This window comes from Rhopalosiphum padi, chromosome 2, assembly GCF_020882245.1.
Source record: "Rhopalosiphum padi isolate XX-2018 chromosome 2, ASM2088224v1, whole genome shotgun sequence".
In the NCBI taxonomy this organism is placed as follows: Eukaryota; Metazoa; Arthropoda; class Insecta; order Hemiptera; family Aphididae; genus Rhopalosiphum; species Rhopalosiphum padi.
Window position 1 is genome coordinate 10,536,046 of NC_083598.1, and position 25,051 is coordinate 10,561,096.

General features: G+C 27.7%; 1 protein-coding gene across 1 annotated transcript in view; it reads left to right on the forward strand.

Moving 5' to 3' along the window:
* The first annotated feature begins 9,623 nt into the window (after window positions 1–9,623).
* LOC132923091 (ABC transporter G family member 20) overlaps window positions 9,624–25,051 on the forward strand; it is a 44,604-nt gene continuing 29,176 nt past the window's right edge. Inside the window, exon 1 of the mRNA XM_060986898.1 lies at window positions 9,624–10,085. Within this exon, the coding sequence (XP_060842881.1) occupies window positions 10,033–10,085 (53 nt within the window). The 5' untranslated portion in view covers window positions 9,624–10,032. The remainder of the gene's footprint in view (window positions 10,086–25,051) is intronic.

Consider the following 25,051-nt stretch of genomic DNA (forward strand, 5'->3'; position numbering starts at 1 on the left):
TCTATTCGGAGATACGTTCTACGATTATTATGAGGAATTCGAAATACTTTAAAAATTACATTAGTGTTTTAAATAGTCTGATATTTTTATATTAATCATTTGAGAACAAAATAGGCTATTTATATTATAATCATGGACAATATATAACAATTTAATACAATGAATTATTGAGTCAAACATTGACGATAAAAGGTTTATTATATTAATTTATTTTTTTACCTAATAACTTATACGAACTAAGAAATGCACATAAATGATATTCATGTATATTTCGCATTATAATCATTGTTCATTTTTAATAACATTATTCATTGATAATTGTATTAAATTATAGTTGACTTATAAAAACTATATAATATTATATATATGATTTTTAGAAATCACTAAATATTTTCATAAGTTTGAAAAAAAATATTTAAATCAATAAAATCTTAGTAATTTTCGAGATAGGTAGGTATATTATTAGTTTAACTTTTGTTTGACAAATGGTCGAGTTTCGATGTACTATAAATGTATAGTATAATATTAAGCGATGCGATGTATTTAACCACATATGCTGCAGCTATGTATACAATTAAATTAATAATTAATTATACACGACTGCGTCATCATTTGTTTTTTTATATAAATGTCAACTATAGTTTATAAAGTGTTCAGATAACATAAAATCCGGGACAACACATTTCAATTTGACCATTGCTTTACTTTATCTTACCATTTATTGTATTACATTAAATATATTGATATATAATTGCTTTAATATTGATTAAAAATGTATTGATAAAAATGTATTAGAAAAAAAAATTATATTAAACTCTGTTTTGTTCGAGTTGAATTCCGGTAATTATTAAGTTAATATTCAAAACAGGTAACCAATTCAATAGAACGTTTTCGAGACACGATTTACTTGAAAATACATTTACATATCGACACATCACATGTCATATTTGACACAATTAGACTCAGGTCCTAGGCGGTCAAATTTACAATCTACCTATATATTTATAGTATTATCAAAGTTATATACATATAAGATATAAGTTATATCAATTAAATAACTAATATATGTGTATACCATGATAATTGATTTAAAAATTAACTTATACAATGAGTCAATGACTAATATAAAAATCATATAATATATGTATATAAATATCATATTATGCCTACTTAGTACCAATAACAATATTATATCAATAATAATACACTAGTGTTGATTAAATTGGAACTAACCGTTTTATGATAAATAAATGTATTAAGTTATTTATATCAATATAATAGTTGTATAAAAGCTTTTGAGTAGTACACTCATATGACTACAAATATTAAAATAATTGTATTTTCGACCAGCTGGTACAATTAAATGTGCTATTTCTTTTTGGATATAATGTAATTTTTATTTTATGAATGTTAAATTTTGATATACATGTTTCGATGAAAATTAATTCCATGTTTACTAAATATTATTTTTGTGTTAGACTATTTATTACAACTTTAAACTTCAGTATAATTTGATGTCTGAAGTAGTGAAGGATATACTATTCTAAGTATATTTATATAATAAGAGTTAAAAAAATAGAGTACTTATAATAGCTGTATTGAATTACTGTTTCATTAGAACATTTAGTAACATATAATCTTGTAGTTCAAATTCACCTAATACGTCATGTAGTTATATATTATAATATATTATATCCTCGAATAAAAAAACTAAAACTAATTACTCTAAATATATATTATATTTTTTCTGTTTATTTCCTTAACATAAAAATATTAATATTATAAAATAAAAGATTCGCTATTTTATTTTATGACTAGTGTTTCATTTAAACATATCTTACAAAAATAAATTTGTTGGACATACTTTCACCATCATATCTGCCCCTTCCGCATATACTTTCATTTATACGCATATTATTCGCTTTATTCTTCTGGTTTGTACAATTTTTTATATCAAAACAATGATAAAATTTTATAATAAATCAATGTGCAATGATAAAATTGTTAAAATTTTATAAAATTCGTTTGACTTATGATATAATATAAATTATTTTTGTATATATTTAATATTTCTTATCGTTTAATAATATTAATAGATAATAATAAATCATATCGTAAATGATTATATCTTCTTGCAGCGTTTTTAAATTCTAAGCTAAGAATCTTACAAATTACAATGATGAATATTTTTTAGTCTACCATCTTTAAGGAATGATAAAAATACTTCAATAGGTTTTAAATAATTTTTCAAAACAATAGCGGAAAAAATAATCACGAAATAAGTGACCAACTCAATGATGATGTACATCATTGCATACTCAAAACCTACTACATATCAGAGTAATTTACTCGGTTTTTTATTTTATAATTTTAAAATACAAATAAATATAATATTACTCATATTACGACTATATCGAGTTTGGAATTTAATATTTGGCCAATTTCTCATGAATATATTATCCGATTATCACAAATTGAAATATTTTACATTAATGATTTTCAGTTTTAAATATTCATAGTTATATAATGAGTCTAATTATTAATCGAAAAATACAATATGATTACTAATAATATAGAGTTTTATTTTTTATTTTTTATCAAATATCCTATATAATGATTAGGTTGTTCACATTTGAACTTCACCATCTAAACATCTAATAAATAAATAAATAATATATTACACTATAATATGTATTATACAAAAGTCAGAATATTATAAAACTCATAAAACGTCAAGAAACATAACCCACACCCTGTTGCCAGACTTATAGTTATTAGTTTTTTTCCACGCAGTAATATTAAAATATTTTATTAGCAATGTTTTCACTTCTGTTATATTGTAATAAAAATATACTTACTGTGATTTGCGATAAATAATATTACAATAAATTTGAGTATGAGATATTTTCGTATTTTTATTTACATAAAATTTCGTTCTTATTACAGTAAACCTGCAAGAAAAAATGTATTTCACTAGATATCTTAATTCTCAAGACTAAAATATTGTATATTTTTAATGTTTACTTATAATATACCACAAAGTATTATTTATAATGTTAAATTTTAAATTAAAATTACCTTGTTTAAAAATTAACAAAATACATAATATTGTATACACATATACTCCTTGTTAGAAAAAACTTTTTTTCTACTTTTGCTGTTATAAAAACTAATAATTGTAATTAAAAAAAGGAGTGTATTTTTAAAAAAAAAAATTTAGTCAGTCTTATAAATAGTCACGTTTACTATTTTTATCAATTGTCATTGAATTTAAATTGATTATTTTATTTTAGTATTGTAATTTATAGAGTATGATTGCTCTTTGGTCATTAAATTAGCAAATTTTTATTTTCATTTACTAATTGTACATTTTTCATTAGGTTCAATTCACCAACTACAACTTTATTCTCGATTAAAACTGTATTAATTTATGTAATAAATCTTATAGTCATTTAAAATTTAAAAACATGATTTAATTTAATATTGAAAATGAAATTCAGTTATCATATGCCAAAAATTCAAGTAGAAAAATAAGCTGTAGCGTTTAAAGAGCGAAAGTTCAACTTATTTTAAAAAATACGTATTTAAAATAATAATTTAATATTTTAATGTGTATTTACAGGGAACAATAGTAGACAATTTTAATACGATAATACTTCTTTCAAACATAAAAATTATTTCAAATAAGTACATATTATTATAAAATTACAGTTTAATACAATAAAGATAAACCAAAAAAGTCAATTACGTCCCATTTTTTTTTATTATTATCAATTTCCTTCTTTAAGAACAATAGTATACGATATTTTTTATTTATTAGAAAATATATAATCAATAATCAATCCTACTTGAATAGTTATCGATATTAAAAAAATATATAAATAATTTTCAGTTAACCATGATTTATTTTCAATTGTATTGTAGTTTATGTTTTAATACTTGATTTTCATTAAAAACTTTAAAGAAAGCTTAAGTTTTTTCAGAATGTCTTAAATCTCTGGTAAACTTACATAATTAGTTTGGTTTAAAATTATGTATATATATATATTAAATATTCTCTGTCTGCATTGAGCATAATTTAACTCAAATCATTCTTCATTTTTAGAATTGTCATGAATTACAACAGAACCGTTATTATATTTTTCTGATTAGCCCGAGGGAGGTTAATCAAGTTGAATTTTCTAGCTATATATTCTTTAAATTATATCATATATAGTATGTAATACCACAGTACAAATCTCAATCAACATAAATTCTCACAAAACGCAAACTTACAGAAAATATTGTAATATTTTAAACATTGTATTTTTTATGTTTGAATAATCAAATTACATTAAAAAATTGACAATTCTTAACTAAGTATAAAATTTTAATTATTATAGTTCTATAAAATATAGTTGAATCTGTATTATAATTATTACATACTCTTATTCGAGAAAAATAATTAAATTATAAGTACCTCGAAACTTAAGTTGTGTTTTAAATATTAAGTCATCGTAAGATAAAAATTGTATTAATTATAAATTGACAAGAATTAGAGTAGGTACAATGAAACCAGATTCAGCGATAAAATGATAAAAAAGGGCCACGTTGATAACTGTAGTTAGAAAATCGTTATGAAATATAGTAAAAACTTTTATCAGTCGAAAGTGAATCCTTATAAGAAGGACATGATTTATGACTTACGAATAATAATCAAACAACTAGTAAACATGCTTAGATTACAGAAGCTTCTTGAAAGCAACCAAAAAAAGTTTATTTATCTGACACCTTGTCACTTATCCAAATATGACGTTTTTAGATGATATTTTATCAATCTTTTAACAATTAAATTTAAATAGTAGAAATTAGAAGAAATTATAATTATAATATTATGATTTATATAAACTACAATACATGTAATATTAATATATCTATAATAATTGTTTTATTTATAGGTATATATCAAGTGTCATTGCATTGTTTCAGTAAGTAGGGGCATCGACTTTCGTGCATTTGTTTGTAAAACACTTTTGTTTCTCAAAAAATGATAATTTCATACAAAAGTTTGAAATAACAAAACACATTTAACGCATTATCCACAGACACTAAGTGAAGTATGTATATACGACCGTCGCTAATCAGTGGCTGAGTTATTAGTCTGAAAGAAGAGTAAATGCGCAATTAACCTATTTTAATTTTTAAGAAAAAACTTTCATAAACCCACATAGGTACTTTAGCAGTTAATTAATGATAATATTATTGGCCTATATTATATCTGTATAGGGACAATAGAAGAAAAAGTCGAGTCGTAATAATCAAGGCTTATTCAACCACTAATATTTTAGTCCATAAGTAATTTATGTATAATATACTTGTGGTAGTGTTCGTAGTAAACATCAGTATAAGTATTGAAAACATTTTTTTTTTATTATTTCAATGTAGGTGTATTGTACATTTTAACCTGCGAAATATGTATCTATAGACTAAAATCCGAGTAAAAATCTTTTACTTCTCTATATAATAATATTAAATGACATACCTGTGTATGATGGTGTAGTTTTTATTTTAAATACACATCTGCACTACGTCATATTTTATTTTTGTTAAATATAAAACTATAAGTCATCGTTAGATTTTTCTAAAACCAATTTTAAATGAGATTATTTAGCATTGACTGTAAAATATTATTTTGCCTACTCTCAAATAACAACGATAGATAATAGAAACATAAAAAAAAACACACAATAGGACAAAGCTATACTTGTTGTAAAATTGAAAATGAAATGAATGAAATACCTACGTTAAAGTAAATGTGAAAAATAATACAAAATATATAACCTTAATTCTTTAATTACTGAATAACCTTTAATTGACACAGTGGTTTATTAGTAATATAATAAATAATGATTATGTCAAACAATTGTCAAGAAAATGCAACCATGAATATAGTTTGTATTCTCATATTGTGTGTTAGTAATCGAAATTATATTAAACATATTATTAAATGTTATATAATAACGAAAAGTTAAATTTAAAATTTTTTTTCAATTTTTTATTTATAATAAATTTAGGAGTCGTTACGGAAGTTACCTCAGAGCACTGAAACATGTACACAATAACTGCAACACTAACTAATGTGAGCTGCTGAATATCAGGCTTTCTCGACTTTAATAGCTCTAGTGATTAGTACAACCTATACGTGTATACTATGATAATCATATAGCAACTGATAACGAACGCGTTAGAAAAAATTTAAAATAATTTCATCCAAAACTGTCCTTGACGTATGAATCTTATGATTTGTTAAATCGGAAGATTTAATATAAAAGTAATAAACATATTTTTCGCGTGCAATTTATAAAACCGTTTAATCGTCACACAATCTCGACCGTTAAGGTTACTATAATATGATTTGTCAAACTATAACGTACTTATATAACAAATTAATTCGTTGAGTTTAAACAAATTACTGAATTAAATCATACATAATATGTAAATAGGTCCAACCAATAGGTCAGTCATAACCTACGGGAGTTTATCTACAAGAATAATTGAAAAAACGACAGAATACAGTGTTCACTGTTGCTACATTAATAATTACTATCATTATTATTATTATTATTATTATTATTATATTACGATAAGAATTAACTCATATTATTCACTATGTTATACATGAACAAATTAATACATCAAATTAGTTATGTCGGCACATTGTCATGCACTGAAAAATTCTTACCAGCAACATATAATAATTATTATTTTACTATATTATAGTGGATTGTGATTTTATTTATGTTAAAAATTAAATGTTGTTTATTCATAAAATGTTTGAATTATGAAGTAATACGAGTTTTTTGTTTGTTCTGTATTTGTCTAATATAAACTTAGAATAGTGTGAGCACAGCAGTTTTTAATTCGCATAGTAAGTACACATCATGCATTTAATTCAACAATATCAAAGTAAGTGGTAATGCAGACGTACGTATAGCATATCCGAAATAGTTTTAATCCCACATTTGCTTTGATACCTAATATTACCGCAAGAAAAATCTGAAGCACTGAGAAATAATTTAAAACTAAATTACACTCTTATATTAAAAAAAAAATAATTGTTGATGTTATACAAATGTTTCATCACAAGTTTAACGAGCCGGTTACAATAATATTATTCTTATGATTCATGACTACACTGACGGAAATATTAAAAACAATTTGATAATTGCATTTAAATTAATTTTAATGCAATGCAATAAGTTAATTAATATTAGTCATTTTTTTATTTACCTCAAATAATTTTATAATGAAATCCGATTGATTTTATTACCTAGTTGACTAGATAAGGATATTATAATAAAGTTCACATGTGTACAATCACTGACATTGAATTATTTTATTTTTAAATGATAATATAGATACAACTTAACTAAAATTATTATCTATATGACTATGTATTTTGTGAAAAGAAAATATTACAATTAAACTATTACATAATATTACCTGATGTATAATTTTACATAAGATCTTGATTTCCTGTGTAAAAAATTCAATAAAATTACAATATCGGTATTTTAAATGCATCATTAAAAAGTTTAATTCTGTAATGAGTACTGAGTAACGTAGGAAAGTATCCTACACAATAATTTTAATTTTATAAATAATTATATGGTGACGTAATAAATATTTTTTAATTATTTAAATGTATTGCGTGTAAGTACGCATATCTACACTTTTATTTCAAAGTTTTTCTATTATGTTAAGCATACAATTTTTTTCTTCTGAATATTTAATTTTATATAGATTTAATAAAATCGCCTTGTTTTAAGATATTAATGAATTGAGAACTAACTATTTTATCATTTAAACAAGGCTATCCTTATGCTGTTATTGAATATGATATTCATCACATTTTAAAAATTATTTTCACCATTTTCTCTATCGAGATTTAAGATTAAAAAAATGGTAATTTCTTTTTTAATCTCATATCAATGTTATCTTTTGATAATAACTTTAAATGCAAGGTTGTATGATCGGGTATATTAAAATTTTTAAAACCTCATATTTTTACAGTTTTGTCCAAGGCATGTTTAAATCTCTAAATCGTTATTACGTTTACCAGTAACTTTACGTATTCAACGAATTTCCGCTAAGAGTAGGTTTTTCGACGGTCACGAATATTAATACATTGTCAAGATCAAATTTTTAATAAATAATACATCACTATATCTTGTTCCGAGGTGAGCGAAACTATAGAAAATCTACTCGTCACATTTTTTTTAAACATTTTTTTATACCTATACTTGGTGATATGCGCATATCTAGGTTTAATAATTTGATCATAATCGATGATATGAAACGATTTCAATTAGATTAATAATATTCGAAAAATATTGTACAATTTCAGTACAGTGATTAAGATTATTGATTGATATTAATACAAGTGTAGTATAGGAACTTATTATTATAATTTAAAACCTTAAACGTTGAAGGTTCAACAAAAATGATAATTGTCGCCGGTCGGTATTATTTTATTTTTCCTTACGTGAAATGTCATTTGCGGGTCTACCACGTATTAATTACCAAATAGGTACATATCGCACATCTGACACTTATTATCGTATCCTCCGTCGGTGGAAGATTTGTGAATTTCGTCTATAAAAAAAACCGACGTTAACTCAATATATATAGATACGAAGTTCCAAGGTAGATATACCGCGGAAGGTCTGTCTTATTGCGTACTCTCACATACCCAGCATACAGACAACTCTGAAAGTCTTGAAGTTATTTAGATAATAATATATTAAAATATTAATAATAAACAAGGCGAATATATTTTCAAGGTTATGCATTTATCTATTTTAAGTTAAAATATTCATACACAATAAAATTATGCATAACAGTCCGAATAACCTGCGTAATTTGTATCACAACACGCCAGCATAAATACACAATACAATGTATAGCTTTTAATAGTAAAATATACCTAGAGTTTGTCTTTTAATTCTTAACTGAAAAGTTAACTTGACTTTATGTAATTTTTGAACTTGTAATAATGTTGTCGTTTTTAATACATCATAATATAATATAATGATAACAAGTACTGTAATTATTATATTATTTCAAACTCGTTTTTTTGTAATATCGTTTACCCAACCCGTAATCGTCCGGAAACCGCGTAAAGATGAAACTATAATAAGAAAAAAAACAGTATTAGACAGGTGTACTAGTAGAAGTAGGTACGTCGAACATTCTAATGCGCGTATACAGCTCGGGTATCGGATGTTACGACTTCGATGATAAGTCGTTATTGTGATAAAAGAGAAAGAATGAAATGAAAAAAAAAAAGCGAACGCGCGTTACATTATTATTATTATTAATATTACTATTACTATTATGTAGGACCATCGTCGAATGTCGTCGCAGGAATGTCGCACGTGAACCGGTACACCCGGTCGACCTTCCTGGGCGAGCGCGCGCGCACACGTACCCGACGGACGGACGGTCCCACCACGAAGAGTGAAAACGAGCGCGCTCGCGACCCGCCGTAACCAACACACACACACGCGCGCACACACACGCACACGCGGACAAATATTATTACGCGTGCGAATAATACGTTCGCCAAACTCGTAGAGCGCCTCTTATTGCTATAGCTATACAGCTACATTATATATTACCTATATTATATTATTATTCTTCCGGCACCAACCCGCTGCCACCTGTGGACGACGTCGGCTGCGGTGGAGGTGGCGGTGGCCAAGTCTGCACAATCGTTTCACTACCGTCGCGTCGGTGACTCGTGCAGTGTGAGCGTGAATGCAGTGTGCGTTCGCGTCGAAACGTAAAACAACAACAATAATAAGAATATAATAAGAATATAACATCGGAAACGCGTCCGCTCGCGACGTTTAAACGACATTGTAATAATAAACTTTTTCTTTCTGTCGGAATTTTTGGTTTATCTCTTTTCTGTCCATATACGATAATATTTGTGGTCGACGCGCGATTCGCTAAGGTTCGCCACACGAATACGATTAATACGACGACGACATGGACGACAAGGATAAGATACGGAAGATGTTCAGCTGGAGCTCAAGCCTCACGTGAGTACATACAACGACATCACTCCGTATCTAACCCACAGACAGCCCCTACCAGTGTACAGTACTGTAGTATTAAATTGAACAGTAAAACAACGATTGGTCTACTCGTTGGCTACCGTTTTGATGATGTGTTGAAAAGGCGCCTTTGCGACAACGCTTTTCACCTTGAACCAGTACCTATACGCCGCGATCGTTCAAGTCTACGCGCTGTTAGTGCTGAGATTTCCGCGAGAAGATGTGACAGTCAGTCAAATTTGGCACTGTACTTACAATATTATGTGTGTACAGAGCCACAGTTTAAGTTGATTTTTAGTTGAAAACTGTGAACTTGGCTGTCGCTTCTTTAATTTCTGATAGTCTAATCGCGCCGGTCTACGGCGTATATTTTTAGACAATAATTATCGTCGTATAAAAACCACAAGTTCGGGATCTTTGCAATATTACAGCACTTAATTAAATATCACAATATTATTAATGTGTCCAGTATAATTTTTACTAACCGTGGTAGTTACTAGTCTTCAGGTAGCTGTGGTTTTTTACGAGAAAATCGTTTTTTTTTATTTTTTCTTTCCGTTTCACACGATATGTTACAACCGTACAGTGTCCATAACCTAACCATTTGGTTACGTAACCGAAGAAGAAATCGATGGTGGCGGCGGCCGTGCGAGTATAGCCAGTGGCGGCGGCCGGCAAAGGGGGACAACCACCGCGAATACCGGTTTGTTACGCCACGGACGACGAGCGCTCCCACCGCCACTGATGCCGTAGCCGTCGCTTGCATACGCGCCGACCATCGGGAAAGCTGGTTTCGGGGTGTCGGCCGTGAGATCTGATCACTTTTTATGAATACTGAGTTTTTTTTATTTGCGTGTGCTGAACACGTTGATTAACAATTAATAATAATAATAATAATGCATCGCGCGTTTCTTACGTACATACGTATTACATACGTCACTGGCACAAACGCACAGCAATTACATATAATATACAGGAAAAATATTGTTAACAATTTTATTCTTCGACGTTACTATTTTACCGTTTACGTTTTGTAAGCCCCGAGCGATCGAAGTTCCGGAAACGAAAAAAAATATATACATTATACGTCATTTAGATAATTACCAATACATGTTGTCATATAAATTTGCCTACACTAGTAATTCTACGGCTCAATGTTGTTTTTTCAATTTTTGTCTATTGTCCTATTGGCTATTACAATAGTATACTAATACTATATAGGTACACATTTTGTAAGAATAAATAATCTAATGTTTTATTTATATAATATAATATTAATATTCTATCAACTATTTACGTTCACCGTCACATGAAACTATTCAATCATTTACGACTTTCATTCGCATACATAATAATATTATTCCATTAATTTATTTTTTTGGCAAACTATAATGACGGAAATTAATAAGCCTATTATGCATATATAGTCAAACATGACGCGTCTGAAACATACCAATGTGTATAATGTTAATTGAACCATCAAAATATTGTTATAATATATTATAATAGATCTAACCATATATCATATAGTTATCATAGCTATCACCGGAAGCTGATTGACTGCTAATCCGTGTCAAGGTCATTCGTAATGATACAAACATTCGTCAACAATAGTAAAATCCTACATAACTCTTGTATGGGATTTTCTTTTATCATAAAATATAACTAAACAAAATTATGAATTTCAAATTTTTCTTATCAGTTTCATTATGTATTATTTTAGATTTTTATTCATTACACAATATTATCCAACAATAAATCTCAATTGAATTATACTTGAAATACACATGGTATAAAAAAAACACCTTAATATTTACTTCGGTATTCAATACCACAATGAATTATTATTTTTTTGTAATGCATATAATTATACAATAAAATAAACAGAACTTAGAATCTTTCATGAATAATTCAATATTGTTTAATATTATTGTAAAAGTATTATTAGATCTGTTTAAGCTTGTAATGATATGCTCACTTTTTGCGTTATTACAAGCTTTTGAGAAAAAAATTATAAGATATGTATGAACAATAATACATAGTCTTAAACATAGGTTTTTGTTTTGGTAGTTATTAGTTACCACACTCCCGAAGGTCAGATCTTGTAAAAAGTGTCGTGACCTATAAATTATGACTTGAATGTTTATTTAATTCTCATCACTTATCATTTTACATTTTCACCATAAAATATTGTGCATATTAAGTTAATGCCAGGTATACGTATACCATTTTATAAATTATTTATGAAATATATATATATATCTATTATTACAATAATATACTGAAAATAACTTGATCAATTATTATCTAAAAATCAATAATTTGACCGAATATATTTTTTTTTGAGATTTAAGTGAATACAAAACTCTAGCTAAAAGTGAATAATAATATTCGTTAATTTAACTAAAATATACAATACACATCATTCGATAACGAAAGACCGTATAAGACTAAATTGTTGAAAAAAAGTGAACGTAAGTGAAAGGGTAAAAAAGATAACGAAATTGAAACCTTAATAATTTAGTTTGTAGGAAGGAGGATAATGGTATTAAGTAAATAACATAATATTATTATGCCTACCAATGTTTAGTTTATACTTAAGTAAAAAGATTTAGATAATAAACAATAAACCAATACCTCTTCGTCATTTAGAATCTAGAATTGAAAATAGTTAAATAAAAAAATAAATATTATCATCATTACAAAAAAATAGGTTTGATGATATTGTGAATCACGGGTTGATTTTTGTAAAGTATTACATAGTTATCTATTATAAAGTTTGATGTGGTTAACTTCGTCTTTTATATTCTTCCAAATATTTGGCTGGTTATTTTAATTTTTCTTAGCTTTTTCATGATATATTGATTTAGTACGTTTTGTATATTATTATATTTTATTCTTAAGATCTAATTCATCTTCGAAATACTGTCAGTAAAAATTGCACTACTAGAAACGTCAACTAATGTTATGATGTTTATCTTTATTAAATTTAATAAAAATCTGTCACCACCCAAGTCCGGATTGTATCCTTTTACATAATATATAATAAATTAACTGAGTATATATGCAGCTTTCAACGGTGAAAAATGTGTGCGATTTGTTAACATGGAGTTCATACAGAAAAAATTCTATTTCTATATAAAAGCACATTTTAAAGATTATGTAATATTTATCGTATTTATCAGATTTGAGTGTATTATTTTGTAGAAACCCATGTAGAAAAATCGTATATTTTATCTTTTTTACTGTCAATTTTTTTTTCTTATTTTAAAGGGGATAAAATATTGGAATTCATTTTTTATCTAATCGTCTATCTCTCTGATTTGTGTTAAGAAAATGTTTTTGTTAGTTTCACTATATAGCCATTCGTATGATAATGTGATTTGAATTTCAGTACATGTGCTTACAAACTATTAAATTTATTATGAACTGGACATTGAAGATCCATCATTAATTATATTATACTCTGTCAATAATAGATACAAGATTTTAAATAACATAATATTTAATTTACTTTTGTAAATTATCATAAAGTACAACAACGTCTAAACACATACATTATATGCAGACTTATAAATAGTGGAAATTAGTTTTTATCTCAAGTTGTCATTATGCAAGATTTAGATAGACATGCTAGAACTTGATAATTTTTCGTTAAAAATCATGAAAGGTTAATTAAAGTAATATACCTATATATATTTCTACAGAAATTGAAAATAGCTTTATCTCGAGGTCAAATCGCATTCGTCAAAAATCGTTAGAAATAGCACCATCACAATTATAATATGACCATTTATTTTATGTATTTAAGTCTATAATATAATAATTTAATAGGTAAGAATACTAATGGAAATTAACTTTATTAGTGCTGTGATTGTGTACATCATGAAGTTTATAAAATGAAATTCATGAATGATGAAAGATATAAAACGTTTACTTAAAATTGATCTTCATCTTATTATAATATTTGTCAATTATGTTATAGCTTTCACAAATAAATATATAGTCGATTATATTATCTTATATATACACAGGTACTTACATATTATTAGCGTTTGAAATAAACATAATATATGTATCATAACTATTAATGATTGTATAATGTTTATAATAATATGTTAGATATATATGTATAATATTATTATTACCTACGCGATTATAAAAAAAAAGTATCGTAAGTAGTTGTAAGATCCGAAATCGCTATAAACTGACCTTCATAGATTATTCAGAACTGACGTAATCATTCATAAATGTAATCGAATACATTATCAATCAACATAAGAAAATATTGTCTTATCTAAAAAATGTCACCTAAAAATGCTAGATTTTTCTAATTATGTGTACCTGACTAATATAACTACCTAACTATATTTTACACAAGATTTTATAAATAATATCAATTTTATATATTTTAATTCTATCAAGATAATATGTATTAATTACAAAAACTAACATTTTATTAAATTTATTTTTCATGCTCATCAATATATTAATTAGACATTAATGATTTTGAATATAAGTTTACAATATTAAATTATGCTTGGTTAAATGCATCTCGTTTAAATGACACAAGTCACGGTAATATTTTCCTAGAAATCACTATTCACTAAAATGTGTATGGTTAAAATTAATACAAAACAGAACAATGATAATGTAGGTCAGTAGACAAAACTTCTTTTTACAATTTCTTCTATCCATTTCATTTTCTACTTGCGTATGTCAGTATGTTCTATAATAATGTGTTCACTTAAGATCAATATAAGTAATTATAATCATATTTTTAAACTATAAATCAAGATACCAAAATTTATTAAAAAAAAAAACAACAAATAATAATTACTTAGAGCGTCCTTGCTGGTTTTGATTTAATTATAATACTTTTCAAGTAATACATACATATTATTCTATTATATAATTGCCTTAACCATTTGCTGATTGCCCTAAATTATAAAACACGTTTTTATTGATTATAAATCTACATTAGGTAAAACCTTCATTTATTTTAGTGGTTTATTTTTTTATACTTTAGTTAACTTAATAGAACATGGTATACTTACTGAAGTCATCAATTTATTTTATTTAACACTTACAAGTTTAGTTATCTATATAAACATTATGATTATCTTGTAAAATACACAAATATCGTTTTCTAAAATAAGATGTATAAAAAATTACTTCTGGTTTTTTAATTTTATTTTTTATAAAAATATGTACTTAATATTACTATATATACTAGCTATGTTTAGGGTATATAAGTTAACGCTAACTATTTTTACATATTTATTATTTCGCCGTGTAAAAGCAATTCGATGTTCAAGTCACATCGTTAAAGAAGGAATTTACGTTTAAAGTTAAATCAGCTTCTGTGTTTTTTAATTTTATTTTAAAATAACTCAAATTATAATGAAGTCAGTAGTATAATAATAGTATTTAATGTATTTAAATGTATATGTGTTTTTGATTTTATTAATTAAAATGAAAAAAGAACTATCATATAAAAAACAAATATGAACATTAAACGCGCGAGAAAATTTAACGAGTTATTTGCAAGCATATTGTAAGGTTATTTTACGATAACATGACTCAAAATAATAATATAATTTGAAGGTTAGAGATATTATTTTAATAAACGATTGTGGTAATAACGTTGATATTAAAATAAATAAATGCTGTACCTATTCATATTTATTCATATTTTATTCCCATACCTGGTAACTAAAATATACCACTTATGCCGGATAATTAAACGAGTAAATGGCCTACAGGCTGCAGTATTTAATAAGTTTTATTTCGGTAAATACAATATAAATAAAGGTTGTACGAATATACTTTAAATTTTAATGTGTAAGTAAACACTGCGTTTAAAATCCTTTAAGAACAGATAGTATATACCTACATAATATTTATTGTATTATAACAACTAATATTGTTGTATTTGTATACCATAATATACATTGAGCAACATAAGTATATAACTGATGAATTTTGTAATTGTTGGAAAACAACTAAACAACGTTTAATTAAATAAACCAAAGGAATGTTTTAATCCAAAGAGATAATAAATAACCTTCGTACAGAACTATACTAAATATAAAAATAAATACAGATGAGGACATCTATTACAATAGATGTCATAATATATGGTTTTATGATTTATTATTTTTATATACCTAAGAGTTAAACGTAATGAACATTATACACAGTAATTTGCAAAACGTCATCAAATTTGATTAACAATCATAGTCAAGAAAAATTATTGCTTTTGATTTACGTCAGACTAAATAAGCATTTCCTCGTGGCAAACTAATACAATTTAATTGAACCACGTTGAAGTATTAGTTTTTAGTCGGTTTTTCAATAATACTAAATATATTATCAATGATAAATGGACGTTTAAGATTTTAATTAATTTTAACATGTATACAAAATAAGTGTGTGACTATATATTTACTATGTCTAATATATTACAAATAAAATAATTGCATACAATAAACACTTTATGCGTATATAGTATATTTGACTTTTAAGAACGTTTTTATGACCATTATATATTTTAAGCACAACATTCTAGAAACAATTAATGTTTCAAAAACTAATTTCTGTTGCGTATGTTAAAAATAAATAAATTAAACGTTATTATTATTTAACTACTACGGTTTATTATTAATTTTTTGTTTATTGAAGTATACGTTTCGAATGACACCTAAATAAACAACTGAAGACAAATACGTTATATTATATCTATATATCAGACCAACAATAGTATATATAATATATACATATTATACGGTGTACCTACCGTATTACAACAGGGTCAGGGTTAATTATAATACGGGTAATTTTATCTTTAACTTCTTGTTTTGAAAATTTTATACGCTTTTACTGCAGTAGGTATTTTCGACACGATTTATAAGTAATTACTACAATATAATAATGTACCTATATTAGTGAATGGCCAAATTAAATAGGTAAAATGATATTGTACCTACACAATAATTGTGTGCATAGTGCCACAGTGGCTAGGTAAATTTCAAATGTACCCGTGTATAAATTATCACGGGTAATATTGTTTTACCCTTGGATTGAATTGCCTTTTATTGATCAAGTCCGTTTTCAATTAATTTGTATAGATATTTTCTGTTATAAAAACTTGTATCGTTTTACTTCTAGCACATAGTAAACAAATACCTAATAATACCAATAAAATAAACCTTACCAGTGCTATATAGGGGTAGCCCACTATTCCGCCAAAATCGACTTTTCCGTTTACCGCCAAGTCTGTTTATCAACATAATATTTATAATAATAACTATTTATATTTTCAACTACTCCAAATTTCAGTGTTACTTTGAAAACATATCTGGAGTTATTAAAAAGTATAATTAATTTAAAATAACACATTCAAGTAAAACGTCAAAATTAAGTCGTTCTCAGTAAATTATACAAAATACAGTCTAAAATTAAAACTCTTGATTTTAAAATAATTTAAAATTGTATTTTATTATAAATAGTTATTTTAATATTTTTTTTTTCTACGTTTTACGCTATGAATTTATATACACTCTATATATATACGTCTTTATATACACTTGATAAACCGATTTTTTGTATTTTACGATATTAAGATTGTGTTGAATGAAACCGGCATCTTTAAATATTGGTTTGCGATCTTATTTTAGAAACTGCATGAAGTATAACCTTTTCGAAGTAATCATTTACTTTTAAAGAGAAAAAATAACTCCAAGTCTTTGCACTTTTTGATTGTTGCTCAAAATATGATGTAGATATACGTTTATGTACATTTATTTGGTAATAACTTATTACTAATTAGCAAAAAATGAATGGAATGTAACGACTATTAAAATATCCATGAATTGAAAAAATTGTAAAAAAAACAATAAACGAACACAATAATCGAAAGTTCCATTCTTATAATAAACGTAAAACGCTATCAACTATTGACAATAATCTAAGCTTTGATTCACATGAAAATATTATTTTAGGTATTTTTTGTTATTTATCAATAAAACGTTTTCATATCAATTATAAATTAAGGACGTTATGGGCATCAGCTATATTAGTAAGATTATGAAGTATAGTTGTTCGTCGTTTTTCATGTATATATTATATATATTTTGATTCCATATCGAAAATAGTAATATTTTATAAATTACTATTTTTTTTTATTTCAGTTAGAATAATTTTCTATCGTCTTGCACTAAGTGCAATGCACTTATATATCCAATAGATTTTCTTGTATATATTGTACTTATCACATGCTTCTTCAACGCTTGGCTATCATCATCATGCTTTGTGTTGTAATGTATTTGTATTGACATAAATTGTGTTATATTTAAAATTTATTGAAATTAATTATTTTTTATCACATTACTTTCAATAGTTATATTTTCCATTATGCTGAATTCACTTGTTTCTCACGAATTTTATCAAAAAATAAAAGTAAATAGATGTCGTAAAATCGATAAAAGATAAAATAGCAACACTTTATCTTAACTGATAATAATTATCAGTTTCCGTCGCATGTATTGTGAACTTAATCTTCCTTCTGTTATATTAATAAAGAAAAGGCATGATTTGAAAATATTATCAAAATGGTCTATATATTTCAATTCTTACAATAAGGGGTTATCAACATCTAAAAACTGAAATTTTTGGCTGGCAGAAAACGGAAACATATATTATTATACTGGCGGTAAACGGGAAGGTCAATTTTAGCAGAAAACGGCGATGTTGCAAAATAGAGTTAACGTAAAAAATATAGGGAATTTGTGCTCTATAATATAATTAAAATAGAATGTATTTTAAACAAATTATTTTTAGCATATTGTGTTAAAAACGTTTTAATCAATTATTAAAATATTTTAATAATAAACGTTTAAAATTATATATAATATATGTATGATTGTATCTTATTTCTTTTTAAGAAATATCCATATTGTTTGTATATTACGGCATACACAATTAAACTATGATGTAGACAATATAATAATAATGATGTTACTTTATAATATACATAGACATCACACTTGAAACGAAGTATTGTTATAAATTAAAATGTTTAATACGTTTAAAAAAATACTAAATAAAAATGTTTCTTTTATTAACCCTGCTTATAACTATTCTCCTTATATTTGAGGAAATTAAATCAATAAATTAATATTAACTTGATAATATTTTAAATTTAATTTTTTAAATATCAAAATACTATGAAATTGGAAAAGCTATTTCAGAAAAAAATTATTTCTATTCATTCTTATTCTCGTTTTCTTTATAATATTTAACAATAATACATTGAAAAATTTAAAACCGTGCATGACGAATTATTTTCAGGCGAAAAATGCACTGAATTAAGTTCTACGTCGGTATTTGAGCTAAATTTTAACTCACGTAGTTTGTAATATACACAAATTTATTTTATACTATATTCTTCGTATGACGTTTTAAAACAAAATTATACTTGTTAAAAAAGTAATTATAATTTGTTTGTTTCTAAATTCCTCGGTGTTTCTTTATTTTAATTTTGTTTTCAGCGAAAGTAATTTATTATTATTGTGTTGTACTTATATTTTCGATTACTTTCATAAATAGGTCTGTCGGTTATCTTGTACCTATTAATTATTATTTGAATTTTTGTGGACATTAAAAACATAATCATACAAAAATAAACAAATTACAAACTCGATCACATAAGACGGTGGTAGATGTTTAGTTGTGACGATCAGAGGTTTGTTATTTCAAAACATGTTTACTCGGACAAATTATAAGTCATAATACGAAACGGAGCTTACTGGTTGATGACCCGAAATTCGTTATACCAGACGGTTTGTTTTCGATAATAATAAGACATAATTTGTTAGATAATATCGTCGCGGACAGCATCCGATACGCGCTTTTCGTCGGTTTGTGTATTAATACTTATACTTACGTACTTTGGGAATTCGGAATAGTAATAATATTATTAATGCATAATCTGTGGTTCGAGGAAATATGGAGTTGTGCCACGTGCGAACGTCTATCTTAGAAGTTATGTCATTATTTTTTGACATAAAAACCATGTTTAATAGTAATTTATGATGTATTCTATATTTTCAGAACTTCTTTCATTTTTTTTTATAGCTTTAGTTTACAACTCGATGATTATAGTGTAATATAACAAACGACAATAATATAATAATATCGTTATTATACGCTCGTAAATATTCGGACTGAACGCTATTGCCGCATACAACGTTTCCACGGTTTTGATATTCGGCCGTCTCTTTTGTTTCATAGTATGTTCTCTCTCAGCAAATAATGCATAGCTCCTACAAACCATCGATATATTTTTGGAGTTAATGACATCGCGTTTGCGCTTGCGCGATCAAAATATACCGCAAACCATCCGAATGCGTTCGTGTGCCTTGCCAATGTCATAACGAGATTATGATAAGAATAATGTAGTAGACTTATTTGCAGAAGATTTAAATTAATACATGGTAGCCTACGGAGGATAGATGATTTTTGTACAAGTAGTACTCAGTTATTTCTACAGTTAAAACAATTGCCTTTTCATATTTTAGCCTTATTAGCCAATCACATGTCATTTTGTTTTGTTTAAAAAATACGTTAGGCATAATATGATGATCGTATTGTTTTTGACCACGATGTAATTCATAAAATAAGGGTGAATTCGCTTGGGTGTGTGAAAGAGCAGAGGGGATCCTCGGGAATGTGCCCCTGACCCTTTCAACTCGAATTTGAGGATCTGTGCCGTACAAAAGTGGTGCGAGGGCAGTTATGGGTTCTTGAAATGGCGCGTATGTGGCTAATGAAAATATATGTAAATACATTTAATAAAATATTATTTTAAACTTAAAATATAGATGAATACCCTGTAGATTATACATAAACCGTTTGATATCTGTAGGTCACATTGTATATAATATACTATATGGACATTGGTGCAGTAAGGGCAAAGAACCAACGGCTGAATAGTTGCGTTAAAAAAGCTTAGACACTGTAGTGTCTCCCGAGTACAACTATACGAGTATCTGGTCTTTTTAAACAGGCTGTATATACAAACAGCTGCTGCTGATGTGATACTATTATTGTTATTATAATGATATCCGGTCACAATATTGTTTTCAGCGCCGTATAACCTTCTGCGGCGTCGTCAACACGGGTCGCCGACACTTCGGCCGTGTCGCTAAAGGGCTTTCGGTAAACATGCCATAATATACATATATATGTAATTTAGATGTATACATAGGTACGTGATGAACGACAGACTCGACGCTGCAAAATATGATACATGTTATTAATTATTATTATTATTATTATTATTACGTCGTTCAGTCGGACAGCGGCACGTTATTGCATTTTTCTCGTATTATTTTCACTGGACGCTCGTGTAGTCAGTTCCCGTGTATAGCTTTTATAGGAGAACGGGACGAACGCGGACTTTCACGGCCCCGGAACGTAATATTATAACTCAATAATAATATTACATTTTGTTGCTTTTAACCCATCGAATATGGATTGCGATCGATCGTATAATATTTAATATAATATAAATGAGTATAAGTAGTGACGTAGACGCACTTCGGCCACGTACATATTTTCCCAGACGAATACACAAGAAGACGCAACAACTATAACATAACATAATATAATATGTATATATTCACACACACATGACCGGTACGACTATATTATATATATATATTTAGTTTCCGAAGGCGGCGGCAAAAAGTGAAAGTACTATCGGACGTAGTGACCGTGAAGGTAATTCGATAATAATTTGGTTTCGAGGCAACGGCGTACATATCTATGGCGAAAGCTCTTTTTCCTCTCTCGTGTCGTCATTGGTTTTTTTTCTCCGTCTCATTATGTTATATTATTACATTTGTTGCCGTGGCAGCACTCCAGTGATTCTTATACAGTTTCCTCGCTTTGTTTTTCCCGCGGTCTCTGCTTTTCATTGTCGGCCGGTGTTCCGCACAATGTCTTGCACCGTTTCTCGCTGTACCTACTCGTACAACGTTCGGTGTATAACAATCATAATATTATACGTCACGTGCGTACATTATGAAAACATCTTTATCGTTTGTCGCATTCGCGAGAATAAAGAGTTTTGCGCAACAGTTGCCGCCAAAAAGGGCTTCGCCTTGTAAACTATTAGTGTTATTAGTATATAACGATGATGACGATACACACGACGCGTTTTTAACACCTTGTCGTAAGTCATTTAGAATAAAACACACAAACCATCGTGCCGAATGTCAATATAAGTTATGCGATATTAATCATTTATATACGATAAGTGTTAAAATAAAATGAATGTGTCAGCATTGGTTTAAACGCCGTTTCCATTTTTAGAGTTCCCGTAGTTAGTTTTCAACGAATTATAAATTATGCAAACATTATATTACATAGGTACATCGTACATTAACTACGTGTGCATTACAGATTATAAGCTTTCGATTTATGTTTAATAAATATTACCGATAAAAATATATTATTAAAACATGGTATTTGAACGTATACCACATTGAGTTATGTTAATGATTTCATCGAGCAAGTACATGCTTTAATATAATATATTATTTGTTATATAACACATAATGATAGTGACTATTTTAGTAGATAGTGTTAGTGAACTATATTAAGCAATATTAATACCTGATCGGTTGATCAATCAATTTAGCTTCAAATATTTCAATTTCAATTGGATGATCGCTTGTGAAAAAAGAGAAATAAAGAAATTTGATGAATTTAAAAACCTATTTTCAAACTGTTGTACAAATACATCCGATTATTGCAAAAGTAACAATTTTCACTGTTCTTAAATATAATCGAGTTATACAATGGCTAAGAGAGAAGATTTTCATCAATCGTACGAGCACATATACACTTGAAATAATGACAAATACGTTTTCCTTTGTGTAGGGTCCGACCTCATTTTGCGTTAGTTTTCAAAAGGATTATTGATTTATATATATATATATATATATATTTCCAGTTCTACAAACTAAAGTAAAACGTCTTGTTTGATATAAACTTTAAATAATAGTGTTGGTTATAGTAAGTTTTTTAGTTTTTGTATAGAATATAGATACGCCATCTCTAACACTTTGACATTATAAATAATTACACTTCCTAGTTATAAAATAAAAATAAATATATTTTTAGAACAGTTGGTAAATTTATGAAAACGACTTAAATGATTACAAGATATATATTATTATATATTGTACAGTAATTTATTATAAATTGGTTCATACTTTTTAAACGTTGGTATTGAAATAATTATTATGGCTATGCTTAATTGACCAATTATCCATAAAAACAAATCTCTCGTACAACTATACTATAAATTATTGAAATAGGTAACTCCAAAAATTATTATTTTTTTTTTTTATGAAAAAAACCACACATACTCGAATTTTACCGAATTGTATATGCGCATAACTCGTTTCCGGCGTCGGATACTGAATAATCCTGTCGTATTAACACGTTAGTAAACATCGCGTAAGCCAACAAGAAATCGATTTATATAACATAAACTCGTTTGCTCTTTCCGTCGCGGGTCCAACACACTCATTGTTTCACGTGATCCGGATAGATTCGGTCTGACTTTAAAATGTCGATGTACGGACAGAGGTCGCAGTCCAGGACAGATAATACGTAATGTTTATGGAACGTAAAAAATAATGCGATTTGGGTATAAGTATACAGTATTTTATACGATGCGTGTAATACGTATGACACACGTGAAGTGATAAACGATCCACTCAAACACACGTGGGAAAACTTCGTTGACAGCATTGCGACGGCTACTATGGCTAACCCCACCAGCTTTAGCTGTATGTCCACAATCCGACAACCCACCGACCTATGTGTTGTTTTTGGCTTTCGACACGTAAGAGTATACATTTATTACAAAGGCAAGCATACGTAAAAACCACGGCAACTGGAGCCGATAAGATTAAGCGCACGTATGGTAACTGATTGAGAATCCCCCGACCAAAATCACATCGTTGGACCGGAAAACGTCTCACCGTTTCCGCCATCACCGCTCATCAATACGTCAAGCTGTTCGTTGTAAACCGTTCGACTTACCACCAGCGTACAACACAACATATTATATTATTATAATTTATAATATCGAGTGCTACCCCCTGTAACACCACGATATTGGCTCGTTGCGATTTCAATCATAATATTGTTATCATCACGACCGTGGTTGTACTGTAGACATGTACAGATATTATATTCCTCGGTCGCCTAACGCAGAGGCCCGACAGCCGACGTGTGTCCAAATAACATGCGTACCTATCTAATACGATTTCCATTCTCAGCGCGCGCCGGGAAAACATCGAAAGTGGGTCAAGTGGATATTATTGGTATTGTCCGATTTTCCCGCACCACCACGACCCCGACGGCCACGTCAAACGTACAGTTTTCCGCTGGGAGGGAAATATACATAAAATCGTATAAATACATACGCTGCAGGCTACACACGTCTGCGTGCGTTTATACACGTATCACAGTGTACGATAAAATATAGACACGTGTAATATATTATGATATGTTTATCACAGAGCAATGTGAAAACAGAGGGTGGGGAAACTATGTGTATATAATATTGTCTGCTGTAAAATCCATACCGTAATATTTGCCGTGGAGACCTTCACGTGGCGCTTTCACCCGTGGCAAGGTACCAGCTATATACCTACTATATAATACATATTATAGTGGTCCAGACGTAATAATTTGTGCGAGTTCACGGGAAAAATCGTAGACGATTTTATTATATTTTCTTTCGTATTAAACGAACGTTTTCCCATACACACGGAGATCTCGCCTGATCCGGGGGACGAAAATCACGTATTTTGAGCACCCCTGTCTCGTCGACGTGATCATCATATTATGCAACTTGCGTGCCGAAG